This window comes from Ptychodera flava, chromosome 11, assembly GCF_041260155.1.
Source record: "Ptychodera flava strain L36383 chromosome 11, AS_Pfla_20210202, whole genome shotgun sequence".
Taxonomy (NCBI): Eukaryota; Metazoa; Hemichordata; class Enteropneusta; family Ptychoderidae; genus Ptychodera; species Ptychodera flava.
In genome coordinates, this window is record NC_091938.1 from 24,597,607 (window position 1) to 24,612,020 (window position 14,414).

General features: G+C 35.6%; 1 protein-coding gene across 1 annotated transcript in view; it reads right to left on the reverse strand.

The window, feature by feature from the left end:
- Positions 1 to 2,888: 2,888 nt before the first annotated feature.
- LOC139143895 (TNF receptor-associated factor 2-like) overlaps positions 2,889 to 14,414 on the reverse strand; it is a 125,424-nt gene continuing 113,898 nt past the window's right edge. The window contains exons 2-6 of the mRNA XM_070714488.1: positions 12,158 to 12,256; positions 11,555 to 11,701; positions 7,192 to 7,263; positions 6,030 to 6,116; positions 2,889 to 4,925 (exon numbers count right to left, since the gene is read on the reverse strand). Of these exons, the coding sequence (XP_070570589.1) occupies positions 3,852 to 4,925; positions 6,030 to 6,116; positions 7,192 to 7,263; positions 11,555 to 11,566 (1,245 nt within the window). The 5' untranslated portion in view covers positions 11,567 to 11,701; positions 12,158 to 12,256 and the 3' untranslated portion in view covers positions 2,889 to 3,851. The remainder of the gene's footprint in view (positions 4,926 to 6,029; positions 6,117 to 7,191; positions 7,264 to 11,554; positions 11,702 to 12,157; positions 12,257 to 14,414) is intronic.

The following is a 14,414-nucleotide window of genomic DNA, read 5'->3' on the forward strand; positions in this document are numbered from 1 at the left end:
CAATAAAATGATACGAAGTACCTTCATCAGTGTTTGGACAAATAAAATGTTATTCAATCTGCTTACTTATTATTTTACCAGAAAACTTATCTTGAAAAACTCCTTAAAAACTACTAATTTTTTTTGTGCGTTTGTTTTTGATTTTTTTTTTGAACTTAATGCTTTATTCAAGCTGCTTACTTATTATTTTACCAGCTAACTTATTCTGAAAAAAAACTCCTTAATAACTGATTAAGTTTTTAATGTTTTTTGGGTTTTTTGTTTTTGTTTTTTTTAATTTTTTTTTTGTAATTAATGCTTTTTCTTTTTCAATACGAAATACAGACACAAAAATATAAAACAAAGACAAACACAATGGTGGCAATAAAAGTAAAAGTACAGGCGCTCTACGAAACAAGAAAACACACTTCTTTCAATAATGATCATTTTGCGTTATGAACGTCTATCTTGCCATAACTTTTTGCAATATTTATGTTTCTCCACATTTGATATTTGTTTCAACATCACTCTAATTTTTGAAAAAATGGGTAAACACTTCTGCATTTACATTTACAGAAATGTTCCTTCCTTCCTTCCTTCAGTGACATTCCGAGTTCTCATTTTGAAAAAGCTCGTTTTTGTAGATAATACGATTTTAAGGCTTGAATTGAAAAGTTTCGGCTCTACCATCAATTGTACAATGAAAAGGAAGTGACTATAACTTTGAAAGTTCACCAACAGAAATATTGAAATCTCTCAAAATACAAACAGAACTAGTAGAAAGGGCTCTCTTTCCCCTCAAGGTGTTCTAAATTAGTTTTACTGACTTCAAGAATGCTAATGAATTTTTCTGTCATATACAGAAATCATGTGAAATATTCGGAGTACCAAGTAGTGAGGAAGGTAGAACGATTCTTGGGTCACATGGGAGCGCATCCCTAGTACAAATTTACTGATTCAGAAATAATTAATTGGCAGAACGGTTGAACATATTTCTATCAGACCGTGTCATTGAGTCTTCTCCCCATCAATAATTCAGTAACGTAGCAAATACTTTTCTCAAAGATATCTTGAAAGTAAACAGATTTGCCATTAATAATAATATTTTGTTATTCCTAATGATCCAATTCATGACAGAATTCTGAATACTAAGCATCTTTGGGTAAGTTAACTGTCATTCAAGCTTCTTACTTATTATTTTACAAGCTAACGTATTTCGAAAAACACCTTAAACATTTCTAAACTTTTTTTTCTTTTTAGACTTTTTTGAAATTAATGCTTTTCCGTTTTCAATACGAAATACAGAACAAAAACCAGATATGAACTGAATATGCTCACGTGTTTTACAACAGGTTCATTAATAGTAGTACGCTTCACAGAACAATGAGATATATGTTATCACTATGTAGCAGGGTTTTTTTAGACTTCGCACAGTACTCTCAGAGTTTAATCACTAATTACAAAACTTTATTGAATATGCGAATGAGCTGTCAATTAACTTGACACTGCTCAATGCTTTATGGGACAATTAGATATCCATCAGATCAACATTTGTAGCACGTTTTATTTAATTTAATGCTGTAATTTTAGAGTAATGTCACTTATTACAAAGTTCATTAAATATGCAAATAAACCCTACATTAACTTGACACTGTTCAATGATTCATAGCACAATTAAATATTTATCAAGTCAATATCTGTAGCACGTTTCACCAAATTTTAGTGCCGAAATTTCAGAGTTATATACCTAATTACAAAGTTTATTAAATATGCAAATGAACCCTTAATTAACTTTATACTACTAAATGCTTTACAACACAGTTAGATATCTGTCGTATCAGTATGTGCAGCAGTGTTCATCACATTTGATGCAGTTATTTCGGAGTTATATGACTAATTATAAGACGTCATTGAATATGCAAATGAGCTAATTATTAACCTGACACTGCTCAATGCTTCTCAGTACAATTGGATATTTATCAGATCAACATCTGTAGCAAGTTTCATCAAATTTAATGCTTTAATTTTGGAGTGAAATCACTAATTACAAAGTTCATTAAATTTGCAAATGAACTCTTAATTAACTTCACACAACTAAATGCTCTACACCACAATTAGATATCTGTCGGATCAGTATCTGCAGCAGATTTCAGCACATTTGGTGCAGTTATTTTGGAGTTATATCACTAATTACTAAACTTCATAAAATATGCAAATGACCTATTTGTTAACTTGACACTGCCAAATGCTTCTCAGTACAATTAGATATTTATCAAAACAATATCTGTACCCAATTTCACTGACTTGGGTGCCGTAATTTCAGAGTTATATACCTAATTACAAAGTTCATTAAATATGCAAATGAACCCTCTATTAATTTCACACTACTAAATGCTTTACACTACAGTTAGATATCAGTCAGATCAGTATCTGCAGCAGATTTCATCACATTGGTCAAGTTATATCGGAGTTATATGACTAATTACAAACCTTCATAAAATATGCAAATGAGCTATTTCAGAGTTATCTCACTAATAACAAAAGTTCATTAAATATGCAAATGAGAAGATAATTGACATGACACTTACAGTATCATCATAATGTTCTTAGATTGTCATCTGTGAAAAGTTTCATGAAATTTTGTGCAGTATTTCTTGATATATGTCTACACTGTCATTACCGTCTCCATAGGGAAACCATTGTATGGAAAAATACGATATTGCATAACTTCATTAATATGCAAGCCACACTAACCAAAATCTAATCAGTTCTTGCAAGTAGCACATGGTACCTGTGTACCAAATCTGACTTGAATCCGTTCAGGCGTTTTTGAGTTATCGTGTAAACAGACAGACAGACAGACACACACACACACCACACACACACACACACACACACACAACACACACACACACACACACACACGGACAGACAGACAGACATCGCTATGACAATAGCCCACGTGTTTACACACGTGAGCTAAAAAGAATAAAACGAAAACAAAGACAATGGCGGTAATGAAACTAAAAGTCCAGGCGCTTTTAAGAAAAAACACACTTCTTTCAACAATGATCATTTTGCGTTATGAATGTCTATCTTACCATTCCTTTTAGAAATAATCATATTTCTCCACATCTGGTATTGTTTCAACATCACTCTAATTTTTGGAAAAAGGGTAAACACTTCTGCGTGTCACTTTTACAGAAACACTCTTTCCCAACGATTAAAAAAGAAAGTTTAAGACGCTTGGAATATCCAAGGAACTAATGGTGTTGTAGACTTAGAAATTATGTACTACCCATACGGTCTTTACAGAAGTTTTAAAAAGTATCCCAGAATTCCCTATCATAACTCCAAAATTAAACCAAATGAGTCTTGATCCAATCCCCTTTTACAAAACTGCAAATAGCTTCAGTGACATTCCGAGTTATAATTTGGAAAAAAGCTCGTTTTTGTAGAGAATACGATTTTAAGGCTTGAATTGAAATGTTCCGGCTCTACCATCAATTGTACAATGAAAAGGAAGTGACTATAACTTTGAAAGTTCACCAACAGAAATATTGAAATCTCTCAAAATACAAACAGAACTAGTAGAAAGGGATCTCTTTCCCCTCAAGGTGTTCTTAATTTCCTTCGGTCTTCTCCCCTTCAATAATTCAGTTACATAGGAAATCCTTTTCTCAAAGATATCTTGAAAGTAAACAGATTTCCCATTGTTATTCCCAATGATACAGTTCTAGAGAATTCTGAATATTGTCCTCATCCGTTTCTGTTGATAAGTTGGTAGCAACATTTTATGCAAATTTCTCTACAAATCCTTCTTTCAAGCTTAAGTCTCCAAGATAATCAAACGGTTCAAACTTATAAAGTCTCTACAAGTCATGAGTATCAACGATCACGCGAAGAAAGGCGGTGTCATCATTCACGTAGGCATGTTGACTGCTTTCCAAAATACCCAGAGGCATAAAGAGCGGGCATCCAGACGCGATATTCATGTCTTCGGTCGGCCGTTTGAATGATGAAGAGTGAGGGTCAGGTCTGAACGCATCGATCATGTGCTCAAGGTTGTTCTGGTCGATCCACATAAATGTCACCTTCTGACGGAATGGCCACTTCAAGATGGCGTCAAACTCGCCCTTCATAACCACGAAGAATAACGACACGTGGTTACCTTTGCCCATACCATCGCCGTTTAGGTAGATTCTGGCGCACATTTTATATCCGAAACGACTTGTGAAGAAGTACGCGAGTACAGCGACAAGGTTCGCCAGATATGGCATCTCGTCTTTGCGACCAAAGTCTGTGATCTTCCATGTGAGAATCCCGTCATAGCTTGCCATCTCAAGAGACTGTATTCTGAGATCTTGCTCGGCCAGGGTGACACCTTTCAACTTTATGATTCTATCTTGGGCTTTGACCTTCGCTTCGGCTGCGTCAAGTCTCTCCCGAAAACTCTTACCCTCGTCTACCATCGCCTGAATCATATCTGAAGACTTTCCAACTTCTTTGATCAAAATGGCAACGATATCGGCCTGAATAATATTTGAAGACTTTTCAACTTCTTGACTCAACACAGCAACGATATCAGCATAGGTTGTAACCTTGTTTTCCATTTTGTCGCTTTTTAATCCCAAGTCCTTCTTTGCTTCTGTTAGTTTTTCTAACAAAGTTGTAAAGTCTTTTAAACTGCTACTCGATACTTTCGATGTTGCCACGCGAGGGTGTTCTCGTAGGTAATCTTCCATGTGCTTTAATGACTGCCGTATTCGTAAGTTAAACATTACTTCACGATGTTTCTGAGCATCATCCTTAGGACGCCTGATTTCGCCTGCGTTCTCCTGCACTTGTGATCTGACGTTCAATAATACAGCTATTTGCTGAAAGATCAAGTCTAGATGTTCTTTGATGAAGTCTGTATTGTGCATGTCTTCATTTTCTAGTTCGACCTGAAAATAAACGACATTTAATGTGCTTCAGCTTCCCATTTCAACTAGGGCTATTATAAGTCTTTTCCGTGCTGACTTTTCAACGTCTGGTCATTAGAGAGGTTTAGTTACAGTAATTACCATCCATCGGTGCGCGTGACGTATTTGTAGTGTGATAACCAGACCTCCCGTACGTACGTCTGGCACAGACATTTGGAACATCAAGCGACATTACTACGCGTAGTCATAATATAGTGTAAGATATTGATTTTATAGATGTTTTCTGTGAATTTATTGCAATATGTTTGATTTTCAAATTCATTGATGCTTCCGTGAATTTTGGCGAGCAATCAAAAAAAGTATCATTGTCAATCAGCTGACATCTTTGATATCAAAATATTTTGTTGAGTTTGTACGAGTACAAGAAGTACTTGCTATGATTTTCTGACATGAACGGAATGCTGCATCCTAGTCCAGTTTTATCTGACACTGAAATCCAGAAAGATTTCTTTAAACTCTATCATATGTGTATGAAGAACACCGACAGATTTATTTCAAGAATGGTTATGAGGTTTAAGAATAGTCTTCAGGTAATGAAATTAATTTTACATAAAAAGTACACACATTTTACACGTTTACAAGAAAAACCTAAAATGCACACGTTCGCACAGATACGCGTACGCCACTACACTAAGTCAGACGTACGTGGAATTACGTGTAACTAACCCTTTCTATCATCAAATGACAAAGACATCAGGAGTAGTGATTAAATCTCTCCCCTGCCTCGCATTCTGTAATTGCATAGGCTGTATGAAGCACGTCCTAGTCGCTCTCCATTATGGCGGTGGATATAAGAGAAAATGCTGTAATACAGTGCATAATAATAGCTACTTAGCATCAGTACGTCTTCGTCAGAAACGCGAGATGTATACAAGTTAATACGAAAAAAAGACACACGAACGAAGTATTCACTCGACTCGAAAAGTATCGCCCTCCGGGAAGAATGTCCCCTTCGCGTCGAGCGATACGATGCGTTGATGTTTCTAATGCACAATCTACAGTATTTTGCAATTACCGCATACTATGAATATGACCTGCATGAAATATATATAAAATGTCACTTACCATCATGTTACATCCAATGACACGGAATTGGCAAGGTTTCATTTTTCTTGGGCAATTTCCATAACTTATATCAACATGATTTTGAATCTGTAGAGACATTTTTTTCAATAAATATTCACTTGACATGCGCCGCGAAAGCGAAGAACTTAATAAAAAAACTTTTGTTCGAACATTTTTTCCTCAGTGAAACTTTCAACTTTTCTCTTACGTAATTAAGAATAAATATCAAAGGTCACCGTGGAAGGTTTGACACTGGGGACATAAAACCACTTATAACATTTATCGATATTTGAACTTCAAAATGGTTGGAATCCATGTGCTGACTCTATGGGGAAACTGTTATCTCTATTGAAAAAACAAAATTTTCGATTTTCGAAAAACAAAGACGGTGAAAATTTTTCTTACTCCAAGAGGAAGATCAGAAAGAAATAATAACGAATTTAGAGTCTGAATATTTGTCCCCGAGGCGCACTCTACCCTAAACAAATAGGGTTACTTTAAAAAAGATTAGCACTTTGTTAAAATAGCTTTTAACCAAAATGTTAACTCTATGGGAAGAAAAAAAATTTCGATTTCGATAAACGAAGACGGTAAATTTTTTTTACCCCAAGAGGAAGATTATAAAGGAATAATAACGAATTTAGAGTCTGAATATATGTCCAAGAGGCGCACTGTACCCTTAAAAAAATTGGGTCACTTTTAAAAAGATTAGCACTTCTTAAAATAGCTTTTAACCAAAAGTAACAAAAGGGCCTGAACTACTGTCTTGATGATGTAACTATGATTGCGGACTGATCGTTCAGTCGAATGTATGATTTGAAGGCAAGTAATTACACATATTAGACCCGTTCTTTATCCTTGCTGGAGGAGGTGAAATGAGGATACACGAAACGCCAGTACGCTAGCCTAAGCCTACCTAATTGATCTCAGTTTAAAAGATGCTTACATTTCGTTAGAACATTCTAATGGGGTATCCAATGTTTACTGAAAAAAATACACCTATTGCCTATTACATGAGCTTTACAGAATTTTTGAGGCAATCTATTACAACCTTGTTATTATACAATATTACTAGCAAGGACTGTGCAAAATATTCATCGTTCGCAAACATAAAGATCACACAAAATTACTGTAAGTTAGTGTTGTGTTGTTTGAAACATACCTCTTTGCGAATGACTTTCTGTCCACAAAATTCACACTCCACTTCGATCTCAGGGCATTGAGTATGATGGTCCTGCAACAAAGGTAAAGAACTTGATGAAGCGTACAGATTGTTTGAAAAGCCTTTTCAGTCACAAATGATTTATTTATTATCAGACTATAGTAAAAAATAGTTGAACTTTCTAATAATTCTACACTAAAATTATTTTGGCTTTGTTGATTTCCTAATTAATTCAATTATTTAAAATCATATTAATTATTTTTTCTTGGTGAATTGATAGGGTTTATACAGTACAAGAGTTACATACAATGTAAGTCAAATTCAGTTAAAACATCAATTACCGTCTAACATTGCATCATTCCTATAAATAGCACCTCAGCCCGGAACAGCACAATCATAATCTGCTCAATCACACAGGCAGTACTTGACTTTGAATGAATGACCTACAACATTTCACATATGTAACAACTTTGAAAGCATGGCAAAAAGTACCACAAAATTTGCAAATTTCGCCTTGAGTTCCCAGAGTCTTCAGGTCACTCCTAGGAACTTGCACACCCAATTAGAAAGTAATGGCATACACAGTTTCAAAGGAGATTTTTTTAACCAAAAATTGCAAAAATAACCCAAAAACACAAATATGCAAATTTTGCATAATTTTGATGAATTCTATTTTGAGTTATCACAAGGCACCTGCACGCCAAATTTTAAAGCGATCCGACCATTGGTTTAAGAAAAAATATTTTGTACTAAAATGGCAAAAAAAGAAAGAAAAACATTCATTAAAAATAGAAAGCATCAAATATTGACATCAAATGTATATGTTTAAATTAGTTGGGCTAAGGTACCTAAAACCCAATATGACAATGATCAGATGAGTAGTTCCTGAGTTATTGATTTTTGACCATTTTCGCCGTTTTTTCTACCTCATTTGCATATCTATGAGACTAAAAAGTTCATTTTAAAAACGGCACATCTACACCATATATGGCATCACTACACCAAAAATCAGCTTAATACGTGCAGCGGTTCGTGAGTTTTTGCGTTGGACGGACAGACATCCCACATACATACATACATACATACATACATACATACATACATACATACATACATACATACATACATACATACAGACAGACAGACAGACAGACAGACAGACAGACAGACAGACAGACATCTCACATACAGACTTTTTTTAACCATATAACCTCCCAATTGCCATATATGTATGGCAAATGGGAGCTAAAAAGTTAATGCATACAATATAATAAATTGAATTTGATCTTTTGAACTTATTTTTATGATTCAATGTAACCATATCCTCAAGTTAGGGGACTACCCAAGGATAACGCGCGCGCTTCTTCAGCCTAATCAATTGGTTTGCATGTAGAAATACAACAACACATCTTTGCAACATTAATTTTCTTTAAAATTTCAGAAAAGACTTGGATTAAGAACTCATTTTGAAAATTGTTTTCAAAAAATGGTGTCACAGTTCAAAGAGTATTTCTCTCTGTGCAGAAGGAACTGCAAAAAATGCTGATTCAGCAGTTTTCCCCATAAACATAGCATACTGAACTTTTTTTCTTATAAACATAGCATACTGAAACTTCAACAGCTTGTCAGCCACACTCATTTTCTTCATACAGTCTGACAATCAGTTGTATAGGAGTTTTTTCGACGGAACTCTACACCCAGGAAATAGCAATACTTTAGTCTGAATCAGCTCCCCGCACATGTTAAAGGGCTGACGTTTATCTTCTTGAAAGCAGTTATACCCTTGGCCACTTTACTATGATTATGCAGTCAGAAACTGATTATCATATACCTACATTCACGTGCCTACGTAAAGCTATGGGAGAAAGCGCCCTGAGATCCGTGCATTTTTTTTACGTATCACGCCCCGGCCCGGTGCCCCAAATATGGGCAATCGCGTGCATTTCTGAACTATCTAGATTCTGGTTACTACGCACGTTGCTATCCGCAAACGTTCTATTCGTACACAAAGCCAGCGCGAGATCAGGTAAACGTCTGCTCGTAGTTGCGCGTGGCGAGATAGTGGAGCCGCGCAGGTGACATCGGCTTTTATTTCTAAATTCTAGTGAAATCCTGTGTATACTAAGTGCGTGCCTGTTCAGTATAAATTGCAAGAAACTGACATCACGCTTTTGTCCTTCTTACACCTCAATTTCAGCCTTGATCTCTGTTGGTCACGTAATAGTACGAATGTTGCTTTGCGCGTTCTAGAATTCTGCAGGTAAACAAATGACGTCATTATGTATGTCAATCCGCGACGGGAAGCGGCCATCGTATTTATGAAAAACTGACACAAATGGCGATGAATTTTGATATCGCACGCATTTTTATCTCCTAAACAATGTTGAATATTATGTAAACTGCATATTTATCATATACCTAGATTCACGTACCCATGTAAACCTATGGGAAAAGGCGCTATTACAGGTGTGTAATAAGTTGCCGTATCACGCCCAGGCACACTTTGCCCAAATAAGGTAGTGTGCGCGCTTTTTCGAACTTTTTCGTTGTCGTTGCTACGCGCTATCCACGTACATTCCAATCGAAAGCACGTCAGCGCAAGATTCGAACCCGTTTCTATGCGCTTCGCTCGTAGTTTTGAAGCAAAATGTAGACAGTTCGAATCTTATTCCGATCAAAATGGTTTAAAACAAGTGCTTGATAGTCTCCTCTCAATGTTTTGCTGAGAAAGTGTCTTTTAACGAGCAGGATCAACTACTCATCTGTGCTCATTATGTAGTGACATTGGCGTTCGCATAGAACAAGCTCGTGACGCGTTCAACAACACAACAAATGACAACATAGTACATATTAATCCGCAAAGTTGCGTGGCTCATGTTTTTTTTTTAATTTACGCCCATAACTTTAACAAAATTTTATTGATAAATACTGAAACATATCACAACCGTTCAATAAGGTATATGATAAAACCTTTAAGGCCAGATACGGGTTTTGCGGACCTCGGTCGTACGGCATAAGGGCCCTCGCACGCTCGGGCCCTTCCGCCGTACAACCTCGGTCCGCAAAACCCGTATCAGGGCTGTAAAGATTATTGTACGAAGGCAAAACCAGCTTTATCTGGGGTTGTAAATGAGAGTTTACCATTGGCACCCTGTATTCAAGATTGAGATACCATGTAACATTACCATGCAATGTTCCGTGTACAAACCTTGTTTATTTCGATTTCCCCAGACACACTGTCTGCATGGGATACACAAGTTTGCGTGATGCTATAGCAGTGACCTAATAAAAGTATGTTGCCTCAATAAAGTAATTATTGTGTAGAGGCTTTAATGAATGGGAGTGGTATCTTGCGTCACAAGAAGCCAATCGTTAACCCTCATTTACGACCTTTGGCAGGGTCTTTTTGTCTTCATACAAGCAGAATTTCTGACTGGATCAAGTAGGCTTAATCACAACAGTAAAGTGGCCTCGGGTGTATTATATACTACATAAAATCAAAGAAAATAGTACATTTCTATAAGCCGTATCTCAAAAAATGACTATGCTCGCTAACACTTTTAGCCGTGTGTTTTGCTGAAATTAAAGAAAATGACGAAAAGGTAAACCAGTCTATAGTTAAGAAAAGGACGGGGTAGGGGTACTTAGGGACACTCTAACTCAAAAAGTAGGATAGCGATCCCCCTTTTTTCTGTTCATTTTTGAAGTTAAAATAAATGAAAGCACAACATATATTAAAAAAATAGAAAACAAATATTCCTTGATAAGTTTTATGCATGCCCTTTTGCAAAAATCAATTAAAATGGAAAACTGTCCGTTCTAGTTGAAAACGCGTGGGGTAGAGCTACGTTTGAATCCTGTAACTCAGAAAGTACGACGGAAATCCCACTTTTTCTGTTTATTTTTGTTGATATCATTGATAAGGGAACAACATTTACAAAAACTGAAAAAAGACAATATTTCCTGACAGTTTCGACATGGTCGTCTCTAAAACCATACGATGACAAAAACATGCCCGTTTGTAGTGGGAAAATGCCTGGATAGGGGTACTTTGAGACTCCAAGCTAAAAAATCCTTTTCTATTTATTTTTGTTTAAAACATTAATTCGAGCAAAACATTAAAAAAAAATAAGAAAATGACAATATTCTCTGAGGCACATTTTGGGCATGCTGTTTGTTGAAAATAATCCGAAATGACAAAGAGTGCCGTTTATATCTAAAAAACATTGGGTAGTGTTACTTGAGGACCCTCTATCTTAAAAAGTAGGAGGCGAACCATTTTTCTCTTTTTGTTGATATAATCAAAGCACAACATATGCAAAAATCAAACAAATTGACAATATTTCTACTTTTTAAAACCCACCTGTAGATGCATACCACAGTATTCGCAGTTTACATTTCTTGAAAGGCATTCGTTGTTAATGTGAACATCGATATTGATTCGCCTTATTTTATCACCGCATCCGATGGGACAGGGAACTACTCGATTATTGCATGACTGCTCATGACCCTGTAATAAAATAGTATACCATTTGGTTCATCAGTTGTTCTATTGTTCTTCTAAGTGCAACATCACGTCTAATTTTGAGAATCTGTTACACAATTTCACCTGTTTAAAATGGAGGGAGCACACAGTACTACTTCCATGGTTTGACAAATCTGTGAAAGCATTTTTCACTGTCAAATGTATTCCCTATCCTCATCCAATTTCTGTATCAGAGAGTCGGAAAACTTTAGCCACGATGGCACCCTTTGAAAACTGGTCTTAACTCGACATCAGTTGCCAATCGTTACATAAAACTTTGTTTAGACTATATGTGTCTTCAGGTTAATTACTTCTAAGTTATTATATGCATCTCAGCACACTTAAAGCCTCTCTACAAAATATTAAAAGCGTACAATCATTTCCCCCTTCCTATATGGACAATGTAAGATGGGTTTGGCGGTAACAAAAAACAATTCTTACTCCATAATCTTCGAATTTTCCGGACCATGAGCAGCCGTCATTGATGCATTTGGTATTCAGTAGTTTTATTTCTTTCTTAACAGCATTATCTCTAAACACCTGTAAGAAAAAGAGTCATTTATCAACAATGGCTTTCAAACACTGTGAACAATGAGGATTCGAACAAGATCATTAGGAACACATAATGTAGTTGTAACCGCCCATAGGTCCCATGCTTGCAAAGTTGGATAACCTTGATAACTGACTTTGTATGAGAAAGAATGGCAATTTCGTATTTAAGTGACCCGGTTAAGATAAAAATCGCCATTTTGATAAATTTGGGCATAGCCCTTTTGTCTCTGAAAATGAATGAAATCTGTGATACGAGAAAAATAATGAGCTAGGAAAAAATATTAAAGATTAATCGTCTGAACTTTTCTTTTGATATGAAAACGACACCAAAAGTCACTTTACCTTTTTCGCAGTAATTATTTTATCTACGTCTGGTTCCGTCTCGGACTCACAAAGTTGACAAATGAAACTTCCCGTTTCTCTGTTAATAACAATAAATTATTTACATTATATATTTAATCAATCAACAGTACTATCAATTCTTACGAAAGTTGCAATTACTAAGGTCTACCATGGCGTCATGCCCTTTAAGAGAAGAAGATTTATCTAAATTAGTGGAAATGGAACCAAATCATAAATCTACACTAAAATAGAATAAAGTTAAAACCTATGTACTGCATTGTAACTATTACTGTTTCTTGATGTATAGTAAATTGACAATCTTCAAATGTTAAGTCGCGTATTACGCCATTGAAGATTTCTGTTTCCCTAACATAGCAACAGTGTAGGAAGGATATACTGCCACATCATGGGGAAAGCACTCGTTTTCTATTATGTCTTTCTCGTTGAGAATGAGCCAAGGAGTGATGACGGTAACATGACTCTATCAATTTGAAACTTCGCACCGCAGCTGCAAACTCATCATTTTGAAACTTCGATTGCACCTAACACAATGTACAAATGGATTTATCCAAAAATAACTCATATAAATCTTACAAATGTAGGAAAATTTCGGATAGTAAAACTACATTCAACTTCTGTATAACTTCTTAGTCGAATTCCGTTCACTTTTGGGTTTTATGGTGTCATAGGTGGTGACTATCCAAGAACATTATAGGTTTGTTCGTAATATCATATTCGCACCACGCAGCGACATTGAAGGCAGGCGACTGAAAGTTTTATATGGTTAGTCTGCGTTCATCCACCTTGACAAATTGAAAATTGACATATTTGACATTGATGTTTATTAGATAAATCGAAGATATCAGTCCGAAATGTATCAAGTTAAAAGTCGTAGAGTATGCTTTTCACTCTCAACACCACAGTTTTGCAGGATTCTCCGTACTTGTCAATATTTTAGCTAACGGAGAACCTTTACCATGAACAATGCTGTAAGACAATGAAATGGCTGTCTTGTATGAGGTCAAATGTACAGTGTACATTACTGTTCATTCACAGTATTTTATACAACAAATGGTCGTTGATGTTTCGAACACCAAACATACACTAGTAACTGTCGATTTTCTTTCTGTTTTGACAGCAATTGTTTTTACGTCAATGTTTATCTAGGTTCGAAGTAAGTACTGCCTTAGGTGTTTAAGAGTTTACCTGTAATGGATGCTCACACTCTGTGCATAAATATTAAATAAAGACAAATAAAAATGTCTTAATCATACATTTGAAAGGCCAGTATTAAAATTACTAAAGTGGTTGCCTGAAAAATACATAACAGAAAAAAGCACATTCCATTAATGTTCTGTGTAATCACAAATATGTAACATGAACTTTGTGCGATAATACAACCGTACTTTGAATGGTTTATAACTAAAGTAATCACTACAAAACAAATACAGAATTTATGGACACCACTGTGTTATATTCGGTCTGAAGTATCCATATAACTATCTTTTATAATCTTTCGATAGAAACGCAGAGAGGATATGCCAAAGTACTGTCTCTATAAGCATGTATTATTATGCTGATTATGAGTTATGTATTAATCTCACATAACCATTGTTGTGGCAAACACCCTTGAATCATAAACAATTTTAGGAAATTGATCATCGTTGTTGATTGTCTGAGTCTATCACAAGTGCAATAAACTAAGCTTGGATGGCAGCACTGATGTATGGTACAAGGTCTACGATTAATACAGTGCCTCGTATTGGCGAGAGTGCTGCATAACTCAAAATGAAAACAAAAAATC